General features: G+C 47.2%; 1 protein-coding gene across 3 annotated transcripts in view; it reads right to left on the bottom strand.

Moving 5' to 3' along the window:
• The window catches only part of dock11 (dedicator of cytokinesis 11), a 328,275-nt gene that overhangs the window by 35,420 nt on the left and 272,942 nt on the right, over positions 1 to 19,913 (bottom strand). For all 3 annotated transcript variants that reach the window (XM_084319393.1, XM_084319394.1, XM_084319395.1), the window contains one exon: positions 12,696 to 12,802. In XM_084319393.1, the coding sequence (XP_084175519.1) occupies positions 12,696 to 12,802 (107 nt within the window). The remainder of the gene's footprint in view (positions 1 to 12,695; positions 12,803 to 19,913) is intronic.

Genomic DNA, 19,913 nt, shown 5'->3' with positions numbered 1-19,913 from the left:
GAACACACAGCACAGGCGGAACCACGTGTGACACAACACACTGTGGCCCATACCCACACACCTCTGCTACCCCACCAAAGGACGGGAAGCAGGAGAGGCCACAGACCTCAGAACCACCTGGGAGACAGAACCCCCGGTCATGTCCATGAGGTAAAACCTTACGAAGGGACCCGGGGAGGACCATGAAGCTGCAGCACAGATGTCCTCCACCGAGGCCCCACCCAGCAGAGCGGCAGAGGCTGCCACCCCACGAGTGGAGTGCGACCTAACGCCCCCAGGGGGAGCCAGCTCGGCCAACGTGTAGCAAAGGGCAATGCCCTCGCACAACCAACGGGACAGGCACTGTTTCGATAGTGCCTTACCAGCACGAGAACCACCGTAACAGACAAAAAGCTGATCGGTAGCCCTGAGGCCCTGAGTACGGCTGAGGTAAATCCCCAAAGCCCGGACCGGACATGACAGGTGAAGGCCCGCCTCCAACTCACTAGCGTGAGGAGGTGGATGAAACGCCTGAACCACAATATCCCTGGAGCGGAAGGAACTCCGGATATTTGTAGGCACGAAGGCAGGATTAGGCCGCAGAGTGGCACCGCAATCGGAACGAAAGACAGGCACTCTGGTCGTATCGAGAGAGCACAAAGCTCACCGACGCGTTTAGCGGAGGTGACGGCCAGCAAGAACGCGGTCTTGAACGACAGCTGTTCCAACGGCGCTTGCTCAAGAGGCTCAAACGGGGCCAAGGACAACCGACGAGGACCAATTGAAGATCCCAACTCGGAGCCAAAGAGCGTTTTACCGGCTTAACACGTCGGGCGCCAAGCAGGAAACGCTTCACAAGAGGGTGGCTGAACAAAACATCACCCTCAAATCCCTCATGATAGGAGGATATAGCTGCTGCATATACCCTCACCGTCGAAGCCGACAGTCTATCAAGGAGAGACTGGAGGTAAACAAGGACAATATCCAGGGGGCAGGACATCGGTCCCTGCCCCCCCGCCTTACACCACTCTTGGAAAATACGCCATCTGCCCGCGTAAGCGCGACAGTGGAGGGAGCATGCGCATTCCGGATGGTATCAACCACAGAAGGGTCCATCCTCTCCAGACTTACCCTCTCACCAGCCAAACCATCAGACGTTGGCACAACACCGGGTGCTGAACAGCGACCCGTGTGCTTGAGTGAGGGCCTTCGCCGACCAAGGAATAGGCCATGGCGGAGCTACCAGTAGCTGGATCAGGACTGGGAACCACACAGCTGCGCCCCGGTCCGGCGCAATCAGGATCAAGGACCTGCGCTCCTCAACGTACCCGCCCCAACAACTGACCTAACAGATGTATGGGGAAAGAATCCCAGGCGGCACGGCATCGGTCCCAGACCTGCCTGGCTATGTCCGGACGTAATCCCCACCCGTCAGGATGAGGACCGCCAGCGACATTACACCTGTACCCATATTCACCCTGCCGGGGATGTGGGGAGCCCTCAGGCCGCGCAGATGGAGGACGCCCATAGCCAGCCGCCCGGTGCAGACGGGGGGAGCGTACTCCTCCCTGTCTGTCGATATACGACACTGACGTCGTATCGAGCGAGTCGCAACACGCTCTGAGAGGGATGCCCATAGCACTCCACCCGTTGACTGGGAAGAGGAGTACTCCACTTCCAGTCTACAGCAACCGCAGGCTGGTAGGAACCCTGCCTGGCATGAGACCTGACGATCCACCTTGACCGCCAAGGACCAGAACGTCGGCAGGGCAGAATACACTTCGTAACCCCTGCGACGCAGAGGCCCCAGTGCGGCCTCCACGCACTTGGTGAAGATGCGGGGAGCCAGAGAAAAGCCGAACGGCAGCCCCTGGTACCCATACGCTAACCCTGTAAGGAAGCGTAGGTAAGCCCTAGGACGGAAGATCGGGAATGCGAACACGCATCCTACAGGTCTATGGAGGAGAACCAGACCCCCACCTGACAGTGTTCAACAGGTAGGAGACGATCCAAAAAATACCGAACCTTCCCATGGTCCAACATGGGTCTGACACCCCCCCCCCCTCCCGATTTCTCAGGCACCAGAGAACACCGGGAGGAAAACGCCACGACGATGGCTTGCTTCGTCCACAGAGATCAGATCTCGTCGACCAGAGCTGTCACTGCTGGTGACCCTGACAATAGGGTCTGTACCAAACCCGAAAACGGGTGGGGTTGTGTAATACAAGTCCCCACCTCAGCGTTCTCTCCATCCACCTCGACATATGGTACTGCCGTAGCCATATGTGATGACACTCCCAACGCACCCGCCGCCATGTGGCGCAGGTCCGCAAAGAACTGTAGATAGGCGGCCCGGTCCCACCCGCTGTGCGTAGCCAACCCTGGACCCGTGCGAGCAGAGCGTTCCGTGGAGTCGGGTCGGAACCTGACACTACCCACGAGGCAATCGCACCCAAGGGGGGACCCCGACAGAAAGGGCCGGTTTGATACGGGGGAAGCTGACATCAATCTAGGTGACAAAAGCCCCCCCACTGAACACCCCTCCAGAACATGCTGAGGAGTTGTTCTGCAGCCGGACATGCAAGGCGTGAGGACCCCATGGGTTCTTACACACCGTAGCCCTGCAGTGATATTACTACCACCTAAATCACGCGCACCTCTTCTTTTCAGACCACTGCCGATCTCGCGGGAGTGGGAGGCACCAACATGATACCTGGCCTGGCGAAGGCGAGGCCGGGGAAGCCCGCACTGTGTGCCTCAAAAGGTTTCGAGCCCCCCTGCTGACAACACCTATAGTTGACAGACGTAACACCAGGCTCAACCAACACAGCTTATGGTGTGGGAGCCGCTTGACAGCACAACATTCTCACGGACAGACCCAGGCTCAGCCATCAACTGGGTGTCAGCCCCTGTCCCCATGAGAAGCGAAAAGTGGGGCCGCCCGCGCTTCAACGAAGGCACGCGGCCCGCAGCCAAAGGAAACAATCAGAGCCCCCTTTTTCCGCTGGTGTTGGGGGGGGGAGTGATCGGAGAGCGGGCTGCTCGCGGCAGGACGGCGACGGCTTGTATATTCCAAGCCGAGCCCATCCAACATGGCCGATCCCTCGGCCGCCAAGGCTGTCGGCCTTGTGGACCAGGGTTTCCGTTAGAAAAAATTGTTGCCGGCCTCAGTGTCCGGTAGATTTCAATCTACCGGTCAAATGAGAGAAATTCCGGTCCGAGTTTATTGAGCTTAAAAACAATTGATAGGCAAAAGAATGACAACAAAACAAAAGAATGACATCATCAAGGCATGTAGATTTATAATATTTGTACTTAAAACTAGGCTACTTTTGCGTATAAAGTCATTATATTCCAAATAAAATAAGTCCAGAGACTCGTGCTGCTGCCGACTTTAAATCAAATAGGTGTCTGTGGGCAGTCGCCCGACATTAATAAACAACAGTCTGTTATAATCACATTTTTATGAGCTAACGAATTCCGTTATATTGGACATTTGTATTAATTATATCAAGCGAAGAACTGAGAAATTTGGCAGAGAGAGACGGCAACATTATCATGGGTTTGCGTGACGACTCTCTCTCTCTCCACCTCCCAATGACTTATTTGCGAGAGTATGTCGATGCAGAGCAGCAGATTCAGCCGTTATTGGCTCTTTTCTGGGGACCGCACAGCAGCGCCCCCCACCCAACATTGAATTGAAAATGGCTGAATTGGAGTACTGCTGGAGTACTGCATTGTGCTGCTGCTGCTCCGGCTCTGCAGCTTCACAAAAGTTTGCACACCCAGCACTAAGCTCTCGCTGACAACGTCGTTGTCATTATTAGAAGCAACGATGAAACAAATGTAATGATTGTTTCGTTCATCGCATAGGCTATTTAATTTTAGCCTATTTTAATACAATTCAAATAATCAAATTGTGCTTAGACTCAGGGAATTATTTTCACCGGACATTAAGACCGGAGAGATTAAATATGTCGGACTTCAACAGATTTTGCCGGTCAAATACCGGTAATTACCGGCTAACGGAAACGCTGTTGTGGACACCTGTCGATTCAACGCCCAGGATACCTCTGGCGGGGGAAAACATGGCCGCCTATCGAGGGCCTCGTCATCGCCGCTGACGAGGCCGTGCTCTCTCTTCTTCTGGCTGCGCGGTGTGAGGCGGTGTGAGGCGGTGTGGGGCCTAGGACAAATACCGCCCGCGCTCCAGCGGAAGACCAAAATCCCCTGCGGAGAGGGGAACCCTGAGCGGTTATAGCTTGCAGCTGGGTCAAAGCTAATAACGTCAACAACCTCGCGCAATGTGTCGACGTCGGCTGGCCCTCAAGGCCCCGCCACCAGACACAATTTGTTGATCGAAAAAAACAGCAATTCGAACACAGTTCTAATCGCTGCCAATTCCATACCGTGGCGGTATAGGCTTTAGCAGCCCACCAGCCACTCGCCGGGCCGACCCACCTCATGGCGTCGGCCGGGCGGGGCACTGATTCAACATGTCAAAAGCAAAGGACTGATGCTAACACGGAGCACCAGTGGTGGTTGTAAACAGCAACCTCCACTGTGGTGTGCACCATGAAGGGGTTAATGAATAAATGAACGAACATACTGTAGAATGGGCAAGCCCATGTACACAACGTTAAGGGGAGGCGGACCAGAGAGAACCAGTCCCGCATTCATTCAGAATATTCACAACAGCACACCAGCCCTAGACCTCAGCCCATTTACCCATGAAGGTAAACAAGCCCCCCCCGCACTACTCCCCCAGTAGACACCGATTGACCGTCAGCATGAATGGTTGAGAGGAGGGAAGACGTAGTATAGACAGACCTTCCCGTAGCAGAGAGACAGAACAAAAACAGTAGCCCCACTATAGCATAGCGTTCGACGCTAATGTGGACAGAAAACAGTCAGCTGAGCCACAACACTGGCCGCCGCTAAATTCCATCCTGCAGCAGTATAGCTCTACTGCCACCCGCTGGGCCGACTCGCTCTCAAGCATCGGCTTCCGGGTGGGACACCGTCCAGCCCCGCCGAGGCACAGGATCGATGCTACCTGGCTAGGCTACCTAGCCACGGCACACCCGCCCTGCACCCTGTTGTCAACCCATTTACCCGTAAAAGGGAAAAATAGGACTCAGCAAAACCCCCCACATTAGCTACCGACTGACCTTCATCAATGAACCGGTTTAAGAGGAGGGAAAAGCGGCAACATCCCACGGTGGGGAACATTAGAACAGTGCCCAGCATTACAGCAGTAGTGTTAGCATTTAGCATTAGCATTTAGCGTTAGCATTAGTGTTTAGCAGCACGCTCCAGGATCGCTTGGAACCCGTCCACTTCAGTGGAACGTTCACCAAACCATCCCGCCCCTGGCGCCGACACACAACATGGTTGTGTAACAACAACCCAGCATTACTAACACTAGCATCAATGCCTGATGACACAGGGCTCACCTGTGTGCGAGCCGGCTCGATAGCCAACCTTGCACGCTGTTCCTCGATCTGCTGCCACAAGACGAGGGAACATCAGAATAGACCCGACGTGTCGTTGGAACATACCCCGAAGATTCCAGGGGTAAGCAAATCTCCGTAAGTATTCAATATTATCTAAACTTTTCAAATCAACTAGTTGCATAGGGCGTCTTGCATCCGCTATGATGGAAACGAAAATAGAGGAAGAGTGAGTGGTGGCCATGCCCAGTACTAAGTAGCACGCCACTAGGGGCGGGGCCTGGCAGGTGAGGGGTGTATTTTGGTTTTATTCGTTGATGGAGTACAATAGGTACATGAGATGAGGTATATCTCGGTATGGCTTAAGAGCGGGACGCGATGCAAGTATGAAATATAACAGTTGGTAAGCATGCATGTGTGTAGTGAAACACAGATGAGTGCATGCAATAGCAACTGAACATTTTGAAAAATTTAAGATAGAGCTGATAGCGATAGCAACTGAACATTTTGAAAGATTAAAGATAGAGCTGATAGCGAATCTATTTGAGGCACAGGGGCGGCGCAAAGAGGGTCGCGTCCTCCCCGTCTTAATCACAGGACGTTCAACACTCCGGTCACCACTACGAGACCGCCGGAGACAGGAACTATATAAATAACTATACAAATTAAACTTAAAGGCCAAATCCGGAATCCCTTTTTGTTTGCGCGGTGCAGCATGTGTGCAGGGTATTACAGTAACACAAGCGTGAGTTTGTTGTGGGCCCCTTTCGTCCTCTCCATCACGCTCTGCATCTCCCTGCAGACTAGCAGGCATCACTTCAAGCTCATTTCAGCTCAAGTGCAGATAAACCAATCCCCCTTTTTCAGTTCCGATACGGATCCGTTCCGATACCTGAAATTGGATATCTCATGATACCGATACCAAACCGATACCAACGCTAGAACAAATCTTTCATGAATAATAACATTATTACTATTATTAGTGTGGGTGACCTGGCGAAGCCAGGTTGCCACCCACACTATACATATCCATACTCTTTTTATTTATTCTTTCTTTATTCCACCGATTTTGCAAACACTTTGCAACACGTAAGCGTTCGCGCCCCATACACGTGAAAGGTATCAAAACGAGCGGCTTGCCTATGGCAACACCGGTCTCGAACCCGTAAAAGTTTCACCGCACCGTCTGGCTACGAATCGACTTTAAACGGTAAAATTTCGGTCCCATTGGGAATGCATTGCATTTTAGAGTGTAGCAGCTGAAATAATCTTTTTCCCCCTACCTTGGGTGAATTGCGAGTGTGATCTCAATTTTGGACGTAGAAATAAAACAAACACATCAAAACGATGACACGGCTGTCAACCCGCTCACAAAAGAAAAATAAATGGAATTGGACATTTCTATCTCAACTGACGACCATTTGTTTGAAGGTTCTCCTCCCCATTGACCGCCATGCAATCGCACTCTAGAAATCACATTTTTCACACTATTTTTTAGCCTTCTGTTCCGATCGCCGAAGGAGTGCCACAATATCGCACGAATGTCACAATATCGCGCACAACCCTTCGCCTACTCGTTGTAGTGCTCATGTGCGCGTCACAACGCTTCATCTCTTATAGTTTTCTTTTAATCAATGTGACAATGCAGTCATGCATCTGCCTCCATAGAAATGCATTAGATAGAAAATATGCAAGTCATAGTGATTGCTTCACCTGTGTGGCTCATGGCTCACTCATGATTGGTTCAGCTGTGTGGCTCGTGGCTGAGCTGCCAATGACATCATCCACTTAACCCATCATTGGCCATCACTGTGTTGCAGTACTGAATTGCTGACAGCGCCCTCTGTCTTGTGGGTTGTGTCATTGTACTCAGTAGGGATATCCTCTTTCATTTTTCATTGGTCCATGTTGACCCCCTTTCATTGGTCGATGTTGACCACTCCCCCGATCCTTAGACCACGCCCCCTTAGGCCACACCCCCTCAGTGTATCTCTTGAACCGTTTGTCGTAGAGACTTGCGGATTGTGCCATTAGTCGATGTTGACCACCTTTCATTGGTCGATGTTGACCACTCCCCCTGTTGACCACCTTTCATTGGTCGATGTTGACCACTCCCCCGATCCTTAGGCCGCGCCCCCTTAGGCCACACCCCCTCAGTGTATCTCTTGAACCGTTTGTCGTAGAGACTTGCGGATTGTGCCATTAGTCGATGTTGACCACCTTTCATTGGTCGATGTTGACCACTCCCCCTGTTGACCACCTTTCATTGGTCGATGTTGACCACTCCCCCGATCCTTAGGCCGCGCCCCCTTAGGCCACACCCCCTCAGTGTATCTCTTGAACCGTTTGTCGTAGAGACTTGGGGATTGTGCCATTGGTCGATGTTGACCACCTTTCATTGGTCGATGTTGACCACTCCCCCGATCCTTAGACCACGCCCCCTTAGGCCACACCCCCTCAGTGTATCTCTTGAACCGTTTGTCGTAGAGACTTGCGGATTGTGCCATTGGTCGATGTTGATCGGAAAAATCCGAAAACTCGAAAAAATCCCAAAACTCGGAAAAATCTAAAATCCGAAAAAGTTCAAAAACTCGGAAAAATCCCAAAACCCGAAAACTCGGAAAAATCCGAAAACTCGGAAAAATCCCAAAACTCGGAAAAATCTAAAATCCGAAAAAGTTCAAAAACTCGGAAAAATCCCAAAACCCGAAAACTCGGAAAAATCCGAAAACTCGGAAACATCAAAAATCCGCAAAAGTTCAAAAACTCGGAAAAATCCCAAAACCCGAAAACTCGGGAAAATCCGAAAAATCCGAAAACTCGGAAACATCAAAAATCCGAAAAAGTTCAAAAACTCGGAAAAGTCCGAAAACTCGGAAAAATCCAAAAACTCGGAAAATTCCGAAAACTCGGAAACATCAAAAATCCGAAAAAGTTCAAAAACTCGGAAAAATCCGAAAACTCGGAAACATCAAAAATCCGAAAAAGTTCAAAAACTCGGAAACGTCCGAAAACCCGAAAACTCGGAAAAATCCAAAAACTCGGAAAAATCCGAAAACTCGGAAACATCAAAAATCCGAAAAAGTTCAAAAATTCGGAAAAGTCCGAAAACCCGAAAACCCGGAAAAATGCAAAAACTCGGAAAATTCCGAAAACTCGGAAACATCAAAAATCCGAAAAAGTTCAAAAACTCGGAAAAGTCCGAAAACCCAAAAACTCTGAAAAATCCGAATACTCGGAGACATCAAAAATCCGAAAAAGTTCAAAAACTCGGAAAAGTCCGAAAACCGGAAAAATAGTGTGTAATAGTGTAATAGTGTGTAATAGTGTAATAGTGTGTAATAGTGTGTAATAGTGTGTAATAGTGTAATAGTGTGTAATAGTGTAATAGTGTAATAGTGTGTAATAGTGTAATAGTGTTATAGTGTGTAATAGTGTAATAGTGTAATAGTGTGTAATAGTGTAATAGTGTGTAATAGTGTGTAATAGTGTAATAGTGTGTAATAGTGTAATAGTGTGTAATAGTGTGTAATAGTGTGTAATAGTGTGTAATAGTGTAATATTGTGTAATAGTGTTGCGGGTTGTGTCATTGCACTCAGTAGGGATATCCTCTTTGATTGGTCTATGTTGACCACTCCCCCGATCCTTAGGCCGCGCCCCCTTTTTGTATCCTTTGAACCGTTTGTCATAGAGACTCGCGAGAGACCCTCTCCCCCGTTGGCCGGCGGTGCACAGGCGTCACCCACACTTTCACAATTTCCCCCGCGCGGAATTGTCTAGTGATTATTATTATTATTATTACTTTAAATGATTCCAAAGACATTTAAATAATCCAAAACCAGGTCCACTAAAAATATATATATAAAATATATATATATTTATCAAAGTTCATTAATGAATCAGACTACTTATCAGACTACATGAACCACACAATCATGACAGCTCTCTAAATGAAATGGTAGAAAATCTCAATGATGCATTGTCATCTGTATTAAATTATGTCGCCCCACTAAAAACGAAAAAGAGCCTCCCCCTGGTTTAACTATAATGCTGTCAACAAAGAAAAAAGGAAATGTTGTGCAGCTGAGAGAAAATGGAGAAAAACAAAAAGCACTATCTACTTTGATATACAAATATGCTTTAACTGCCTATAATAAAACCGTCTGCTGAGCAAAGAAAGACTACTTCTCTAAAATCATTACAGAAAACGCTAGAAACTCCAGAATCCTTTTTTCCACTATTAATCTACTACTCAACACTGCCCCTACACCTCCTCAGTCATCAACGGTTAAGTGTGAAGAACTTTCACTATTCTTTAACAACAAAATAACCTTGATCAGGGCCAGCATTACTCATGATGGAAATAAAGCTGATTATGGCAAACCACGCAATGTAACCATGAAAAGATTCACATGCATCACATTAGATGAACTCTGCAAAACTGTCTCAGAGTGTAACTCCTCCACCTCAGACATTGATCCTATACCTACAGCTTTCTTCAAATGGGTGTTTAATAGTGTCTCAAGCCCTGTGCTAGATATCCTCAACACTTCCCTTAGAACTGGTATTTTCCCAGATGCCTTTAAAACAGCAGTTGTAAAGCCATTACTAAAAAAACTAACTTGGGTCAAATTAATTCCTTTCTCGAAGAAAACAACATCTTAGAATAATTTCAATCGGGATTCAGAAAATATCATAGCACTGAAACTGCCCTCACCAAAATAATCAGTGACCTCAGACTAAACTCTGATGAGAATAAGATCTGCATCCTTGTCCTGCTAGATCTCAGTGCAGCATTCGATACAATCGATCACGATATTCTAATCAATCATCTTGAAAACCTTGTCGGTTTCTCACACTACAGTATGTGCTAAGCTGGTTTAAAACATACATCAAAGGGAGGAAATTCTATGTTAAACTAGGAGAGCACATGTCTGATATATACGACAACAACTATGGAGTTGCACAAGGGAGTTGCTTAGGTCCTTTACTATTCTCCCTTTACATGTTACCTCTGGGTGATATCATCAGAGAACATAATGTAGGTTTCCATAGCTATGTGGATGATACACAACTGTACATATCTGCTGAACCAAATGATACAGCTATCAGCTCCATTACAGACTGCTTACTGGCAATAAATAAATGGATGAGTAAGAACTTCCTGAAACTAAACGAGAACAAAACTGAAATTCTAATTATCGGCCCCAAAACAAAAAAAGAAACGTTAACTCATTCAACGCCAGACCTGATGATAGTCGGGTTAACTCGCCGACCGTTCAGCGCCAATCACGAGTATAGTCGGGTTTTAATCGTTATTTCTTTTATTAGCGATAGCCATTCATTTTCATCCATCCAGCCTGATGTTATCATCGGGAATGGGTCTGAGCTCGCAAAAGGGCAAATACCGCCGTGCGGGCGGGCAGGGTTTAAATACTCAGACGAGGTAGGCCTCAACAACGACCGTGGGACGGACCTCCACGAGCAGTATTTGGAATGGCGATCAGATAATTGGATTATTTCTTTTGCATTACATCAGATACCAGGGAAGAACACTATATATAAAAGCTTGCGTTGATCTGATATGTCTTTCTACCCTGATCGAAGCTGTCTCTGTGTGTGTGTGTGTGTGGCTGTGTGCCGTTGGGTGGGAGGAGGTGGCGGGGGAGCCCCGCGGTCCAGGGCTCTTTTCATTCTTGCATGAGGAAGGATAATAATGATGATCTAGCGTTGATTTCAGGAAGATTCGATAATCAGGCGAAAAATGACAATGTGTTTAGTGTATTCCACTAAAGGGCTATTATCGCGTCTTTTCCTGGAATTACTAAGAATCACCAAAACTATACTCATATTCAAAACGCTATAAAACGGAAATGTACCGATGAAAAAACTATCCGTTTTGTACATGTTGACTGGAAGCAACTCATTGATAATCGACGGGTGTATTAGACCCATAGCTATCATTTAAGATATATTTTAAGCACTCGCAAATCTCGCATTGATTAAAGCGGTGGCGTTCTAGCGCCCTCTCACGCATTAAGCGATGGCACAGAATGAGTTAATAAAGAACCTGGGAGGACTAACCCCTTGGATCAAATCTGAGGTCACAAGTCTCGGGGTTATCATAGATTCAGAACTGAACTTCAATTCTCATATTAACAAAGTGACCAAAACATCATTCTTCCATCTCAGAAATATAGCAAAAGTACGACCATTTATTAATCAAAATTATGCTGAGAAGCTAATTCATGCATTCATACTGTATCTAGCCGGTTAGACTACTGTAATGCACTTTTTACAGGTCTCCCTAAGAAAACCACAGAGAGGCTTCAGCTAATCCAAAACTCTGCAGCCCGACTGCTTACTAGAACCAAAAGGAGAGAGCACATTAGTCCAGTCTTAGCTGCTCTACACTGGCTTCCTGTAACATTTAGAATTGACTTCAAGGTCCTTCTCCTTACATACAAAGCTCTAAATGGACAGGGACCTAGCTACATCGCCAACACTCTAATAAATTACAGGCCAGCAAGAACACTGCGATCATCAGCTGCTGGACTACTAGAGGCTCCCAGAAACAGTCAAAAGAGGATCGGTAATGCAGCCTTTATCAACTATGCCGCAAAACTATGCAACAAACTACCCCAAAACATCAGGGAAGCCAACTCGCTAGACATCTTCAAAAGACAGCTTAAAACTCTTTGCTCAGGCATTTAAATGAAACATCAGGGATATCCTGACACAAATTGTACTTTACCTGCACTATTCTTACCCTACCTACACTTCCTATCAAATTCATGTGTCGGTTCTATGCACTATAATTTTAAGAGCAAATTGAACTATTTTATCGCACTTTTTACTTCTTACTGATGCACTGCTCTGTTGTATGTTAAATACCCTGTTGTATGTCCGTTCTATTTTATAATCTTTTGCCTATTTTTAAACTGAATCCAACTGCACTTTCTATTCTATTTTTATTATTTGTATTACTGAATGAAACTGTAAACAGAAAGGCCTATTGGGATGCTAGATCCTAATGTGAAACACTGTGATTTACCTTATCTCTATCTTTTTCATGCTTGCTTATGCCTGTATTTTTTGTGAAGCACTTTGAACTGCAACTTCTGTGTTATACAAATAAAGTTTATTATTATTATATATATATATATTTTTTTTTTACACTTGACTTGTATTCTTTGGAATTTCAGACTCCAGCCTGGAGTCTATACGTGGAGTCAGTGGTGACATGTACTTGGGCTACTCACCTCAGTGTAGTACACATCCTGCATGCCCGTGTCTTCCTTCATGGCTGCCTCCTCCTCGATATTGAAGGTGATCTTCTTGAAGGCTGCCAGGCCAATGGAGAAGAGCTCTGGTAGATAAGGCAGGAAAGGAATCAGCTGAAAGAGGGACTATGGCTTCAAACATTCCTAGAGACAATCTCCATGGAGGGAGCTGCACCTAACCTCTCTTATAACGAGGAACAACAAGTCATAATGGACACTGTACTCTATGTACAACAGAAATGGTCCATGTTCCTCCTGTTAGATTTCGATCAAAACCACAATCAGCCACTTATCACCTCTTTATCCGTTGACTCTGCGCTGTGTTTTATTTCTCCGACATCCTCTCATACTGGCTGTACATTGTGGTCATTCCTCCTTTAATGCAATCCGTAAGCATAAGAATTCGACACTGGGCCGCGTAGTACCTTTCTTGGAATCGTTGTTTATTACATAAACAAAAGCCTCAGATGTTACCCATTTCGTATTGTCCTTGAAAAAGTCTTTGGTGGAACACTAAAATTCATTATTCTATCGTCTCTTCTGCTGTTTAGTCCAATGGTGGCCAAGGCCTCATCGTTAGCCACAACCCTTCTCCCGTTAGCCCAGTGCTTCTCAAACTTTTTCTGTCAGGCCCCCCTTTGGCGGCCGAAAATATTTTGCCCCCCCCCCCCCCCCCGCAACAAAATAGTCATGAAATGGGCCATGTTTAAATTTAAATAACACCAATAAGGGCGGTCAGGTGGCGTAACGGAGATTGCGTTCGTCACCAAACCCCGGAGCGGCTAGATTCGCCTGTTCGAATCCAGCTCACAGCTCCGGGGTTGTCACCAGCTTGGCTGGCCGTTCACACTAATACAATTGGCAGTATTAGAGGGTGGGAGAAGCTGGCGGGGTGGGTCCGGGTCGTTGTAAACAGCGACTCCTACAGTTCGGTCGGGGCGCCTGCTAAGCGCGGATAGGACTTGAGTGGGATAGTGTGATCCTTCCACACGCTACGCCCTCTCAATGAGAATCCGCGCTGCCAGGTGAAAAGAAGCGGTTGATTGGCTGGACGTGTGTCGGAGGAAGCACGTGATCGTAGGGCGGGCCATACTTTTTTTTTTTTGGAAAATCAATCGAGTGGGGTGTCTAAAATATGTGTTTTGTTGTGGGGAATTCAAATATGGGATTATTTTTCTAATCGGATAACTCCTACCTACATTGTTTTGGATTTCAAAATGGCCGATTTGACCATTTTTCACCCCTTGGCCATACATGGATGCCAACATGAATCTGAAGGAAATCCTAACATGCAAGGTGTCTAAATGATGTGTTTCTTAATGGGGAATTCAAATATGAGTTCATTTTTGGGATAGGATAACTCTAACCTACATCATTTTGGATTTCAAAATGGCAGATTTTACCATTTTTCACCCCTTGGCCATACATGGATGCCAACATGAATCTGAAGGAAATCCTAACATGCAAGGTGTCTAAATGATGTGTTTCTTAATGGGGAATTCAAATATGAGGTAATTTTTGGGATAGGATAAATATAACCTGCATAATTTTGGATTTCAAAATGGCTGATTTCACCATTTGAACCCATTGGTATTGTATTACAAAATTGCAAAGATAAAACATATATGGGAAATCATTTATAATGACAAAGCCATCAAATTTATTAACAAGCGAACTGTATATAACTGGATACAACTCCAAAGATCAATAATAATAATACTAACAATAATAAATTGTATTTGTAATGCACACAAACACCTAAGTGCTAAATCTCGATCTCCTGACTTCTTGAACTTTGCCAGGTCCCAATATCTTGATTGGACTCATTCTTGGATGGCAAGATCTCCTACTGTACTGCTTTAGCCACCAACCTACAAACACAAACTTAAAGTCAACGTCAGCCATAAATAGGTGAGCTCTTTCCAGAACTACTCAGCAGAAACCTCTGTAACCATTTTAACAAACGTCTCAATGTATTGAGAAAATCCATGGGGCTCCATCAAACCTCTATCTTCTTAAATTTGATCAGGTTGCACAAGTCCTGCTTGGATTCATTCTTGGACATCAGCCTCCTGCTGGTCTCCTGAGCCCTGATCCCTCCATCCCTTTTTTCTTGTGAAAAGTACTTAGCAGAGGCCTCAGTCACCATTTTAACAACCCTCTCGATGCTTTGTGTGTGGCAAGGCCAGTCGAGAACCTCCATGGGGGTGTTGATTAAGTTCTTCACCTCGGAGGTGCTTAGGGTGCATGGTGAGAGGTGGCTCTGACAAATCTTCTGACCAGCTGATTAAGCCACCAATGCTGGAAGCGCCACTATTGATGTGAGGTGTTCTTCTGATCCTGACACAGGAGTCTCCCAGCTGAGTGTCTGGATCCCCCTCTCCCCAGATGGCCAGGATTCTCTCCACCCCCTCAATTCTCTCTTTTTGATCCTCAGAGCACAGCAGTGTTTGGAGGATGGCTTCACTGTGGGCATACCAAGTAGATCTTCTCACAGTTGGCATCACAACATCCAGCACCTCCTTCCTCTGAGACTTGAGGCAGTCCAGCTGAAACAGGATGTGCCTAGGCCCTTCGATCCAGGAGTGCTTGACCTTCATGTTGAACCAACATGGATAATACACTCCAATGATGAATTCCACAATGCATTGTAGATTATTCAGGTTCTTTCTTTTAAGTTGATGCTTTGACACCCAGAGCCTGAGGAGTCTGTTTGCTGTGGTGAGCCAGCGGCTGTGGTTTACCGGTCCAATCTCCAGCAGAGCCAGCCTTGCAGAAAGCACTCCATCCCTGATTGCACAGACCAGCTTATAGCCATAGTGTTGATCAGTTGAGAGATCTTGAATGATCTTCTCAGGCAGCTTGATCAGCGGAGGGCCAAGAAAGATCCTGGTGAAGTTAGGATTGATCTCCAAGTCTGTAACAGAATCAAGGAGCTGTCCTATTGGCCCAGACAATTTGTTGTCTGACAGAGTAGCCCCATCAACTTCAACAATGAGACGGCGCAGTGGAAGTTCACCAGTGTGCAGGTTGCACACCAACCAGACCAGCTTTCTCCCCAGGTGCAGCTCCAGCTTCCGCATTACACCTGCCTTCACTCCAGTGTTGACATTTGTCGAGTCTCCTCCAATGGCCCACAAGGTCTTATCAGAACCTCTCTCTTTCAGCCAGGCAAACAGGACCTTAGCAATCTTCTCTGCATGGGACTCCTCTTTAGTTGCTTTCTCTGGTGTAAAGTGAAACAGATAGTTGCTGCCAGGCTCACTAGCAACACTATAGTGTTCTTCCTTGATCTTTGCAGGAAAAGATTGGTCACTGCCCCCAGCTTCCATCATCACATTGGTCATGTCAATCCGCCCATCAAAGAGGATACAGGAGATCCCCCCCTCCTCCCTGCACTTCTCCTCAAACTCTTCACCCAGCTCTTGCATCAACTTTTCTTGTGCTCTCTTAACCTTGTTCTTATCAATCACTTTAATAATAATAATAATAATACTTCGTTTTATATAGCGCCTTTCAGAGGACCCAAGGTCGCTTTACATAAGGGGGGGGGGGGGGAGATAACAAGTCAACAAACATAGTGGACAGACACAACACATACATATAAAGTGAGAAAGTTAGGGGTTGAAGGCCAGGTTGAAGAGGTGGGTTTTGAGCAGTTTTTTAAATGAGTCCAGAGTTTACTTGTGTCATCTTCTAAGATGAGTCCTGCATCAATCAGAGCTGCAGTTGCTATAGCTGCAGTTGGCCTTAGACCTATGCCATACCTTACACTAGCAAGGGCGATGTTTGGAATCTCATCATAATTTTTCCGTAGCTTTGCTGAAGCTGCAGGGTCAGTTTCAGGAATGAGCTCAACTTCAGGGACTGTAAGGAAGCTCTCAACATCCTTCCTGGCAACCTTGTCTGCTGCTGCAAAGCTTTCTTCTTTGCCCCTTCTCCTTTTCTCTGCCTTCTTTTCCATCCCCTGCCTTTCCAATGTTTTAAGAAGATAGAGGATTGATGGAGCCCCATGGATTTTCTCAATACATTGAGACGTTTGTTAAAATGATTACAGAGGTTTCTGCTGAGTAGTTCTGGAAAGAGCTCACCTATTTATGGCTGACGTTGACTTTAAGTTTGTGTTTGTAGGTTGGTGGCTAAAGCAGTACAGTAGGAGATCTTGCCATCCAAGAATGAGTCCAATCAAGATATTGGAACCTGGCAAAGTTCAAGAAGTCAGGAGATCGAGATTTAGCACTTAGGTGTTTGTGTGCATTACAAATACAATTTATTATTGTTAGTGTTGTGAAGGGCCAGATTAAACCGAATATATATATTTATTTATATATATATATTTAATTGTATTTGTATATTCTCTAATATTCCCTGATATCCCTTGTATATTCCTTGTACAATATGCATTGAATATCCATTCTAGCCTACTGAACATCCCATAATAGTCTCCATTCTACTATTGGTCGAGACCTTGGTGCCAGGCTGCCATACCCCCCAGACCCAGTTCAAACGTACCGCTCAACATGTACGAACAAGTCCTAGTTCCGCGTAGGAATCTGGCTACCGCACCACTAATGGGACTATTTGTTCATAGTGCGTATATATACTGCGCTACTAAAGTAGGACTTCCTTTTTTCAGTCCAGTTTCTTACCCTCCAATAGAGTGACAGACGTAAAGCCTCCCCGCGACGCCACGTGTGGGAGTAAGGCCAAGTTCGGCCTACCATCGGTATTGAGACATCGTGTATATTAATATTTGAATAGTCATATTTGGCACTATATCGTCGAGTTGGACGTAGTCTATTAAGCTAATAATAGTCTGTTAATATATAGTGCTTCGTGCGGTGAGAATACTACCGTAGTCAGCACCCCATCGTTTCGGGCAGAAAACTGGCTGTTTATCCAGGATGATCGACCCCGTGTGAGATTGCACCCGAGGAGCCCCAGAGCCGACGAGCGAGTGGACCTGTATACCGGATTATTCTACCGACGACAGCCCGCCTTCCCAGGCACGGATTATGCTTTGTATACGTTGATTATTCCATGGATAAAGACCCCCGACACTGCCGTGTGTTGGAACCCCCCCCCCCCTGGAGAGGACGCAAGGTGAGGAGACGCTCTGCAAGACGAGGTCGCTTCACGTCTCTCCTCCGTGGACCGGAGGACGCCGGCCCACAAAGAGTCCACCTGCTTTCATCTGTGGTCCAAGGATCGCCGGCGCATTGAACGGCACTACAGTGGGTTCACCTGGGATACCCTTGGCCGGATGAGGCAGCCGGACTCTACCCCCCCCCCCTTCCTACTCCTGTCGGCTTACAAGCGACCGGATTAACCCCCCCTAGTGTATCCAGTCTATAATCATTAAAGTATCATTGCTGTTATTCCTTAACTATTCCAGGTCGTATATGTACCACCTGCGCCTTCAGAGATTGGACATTCTCTATTGATATACCGACGAATACTCTTGCCATAAAAGTGCATACTAATTCCCATTCATAAATGTGATTGATTTGATTAAGTGCTTGCTCTACACACCATCGCTGTGTAGAAATAAAGACCTATTTCTAATTCGTACATTTGTGTTGGATCCGTTTCATCTACGTGACAGTGTTCATCATAATATATTTATGCCGAGTACTGGGTGGCCGAATATTAAGTACAAAGGTAGTGGTAGTAAGTATCATATCTAGTAATACAGTCAGGGAATTGTACCCCTCAGTTACAATTGGTCCTTCGAGCCGGAGGGTAATTAGTGTAATATTAATATAGTGTTATTAATATTGAAATGGCCTATGATGAACACTCCACGAAACGATCCTCCTAACCAACGCCCGCAGCGCGAACGACGGCTCCCTCAGTACTTAGAGGCTTACGCTGTCAGTCAACAACCTAGTCTTCTACTAACAGTAAACGCGGTAAAACTAGAAAGTAAAAGTATGTCTAACCCCAACGCCCAGACTACCCCGACCATAGAGGCCCCTACGGGTTCTAATGTAACTGACCAAGTTCACGGTGGGGACCAGTGGGAACCAGACATGACTTCACACCCCGCCAGTACTGAAGAAGTAGTCCCCGATGAGTCCCGGGAGGAATACAACGCTACCGAGAGAGAACTCGGCACGGAAGAAGACGGGGAGAGCACCGTGGAGATAGAGCTCCAAGGCTCCGCAAGGAGTACCCCGAGGGAAGGCTCCCCTATACAACCGCCTTCTCCCAGCGAGGCAGAGAGGACCCTACAGCAGGCCTTCCTCATCAGCCTGAACGCCGCTGCTGAACGCGACCGACTGCAGATCCAGCAGCGGAGCGAAGAAGAGCATATACGTCTAGAAATAAGACGCATTCAGAGGGAAGAGAATGTGGCCCGAGACCGAGCAGACAGCCAGCGAGCAGCTGCTGGTGCTCTACGGGACGCAGAGCGCGACAGACAGCAAGCGCAACTAATAGAACAGCTGATCAGACGGACAACACCCTCTCCCTCCGCCAGAGGCTCCAGGAACTCGTCTAGACACACCTCCAGGGCGGCATCCCCTAGCCGAGTAAACAACCCTGAACTTGACCAACAGACGAGGTCTATACCCCCCACAGACCACCTCCCCCCACCGGTCCAAGCGAGACCTAGCAACCGGGAAGGAGCAGCATATCCTGTGGAGAGGCTAAACCAGAGACTACAAGCACTGGATGACCTAACTGAAGACGAAGAGGAAGAGGAGGAGAACCACGCCCGACGACAGCACAGTACTCTACCGGACCAGGAGGTCCGGTACAGCCCAGGCTATACTCCCGCGGAGCTGCGCTACAGACCCCCGACTCTATACACGGGTGAGCACGACGCACGACCCGCACCGAGGAACAGCACCTGGACAAGCGGGCCATGGTACACTGCCGGTACCAGCCCATACCAAGGAGCGGGAGGAGACTCGCCTAGGAGGCCTCTCCCCCAACGCTCGCCGATGTATCCACAGTCAGCGTCATACATTGGCACGCCTATGGTACCCGACTTCACCCAAGAGAACCGGGCCCAGTATACAGAACTCCGCATGTGTCTGGAGACCATGTTGGTGGATGTATTGGATGAACGCCACAAATACGCCATCCTACTGAAGCACTTAAAGGTACCCCGCGCACATAATATAGCGCTCGCCTACGCGACTTCCACCACCCCATACACAGCAGCGCTGGTAGCATTGGACCAGAGGTATG

Source organism: Notolepis coatsorum (genome assembly GCF_963971535.1).
Source record: "Notolepis coatsorum genome assembly, chromosome: 1".
NCBI lineage: Eukaryota > Metazoa > Chordata > Actinopteri > Aulopiformes > Paralepididae > Notolepis > Notolepis coatsorum.
The sequence above is the reverse complement of the archived record's forward strand: the minus strand, read 5'-3'. Positions and strand labels throughout refer to the sequence as shown.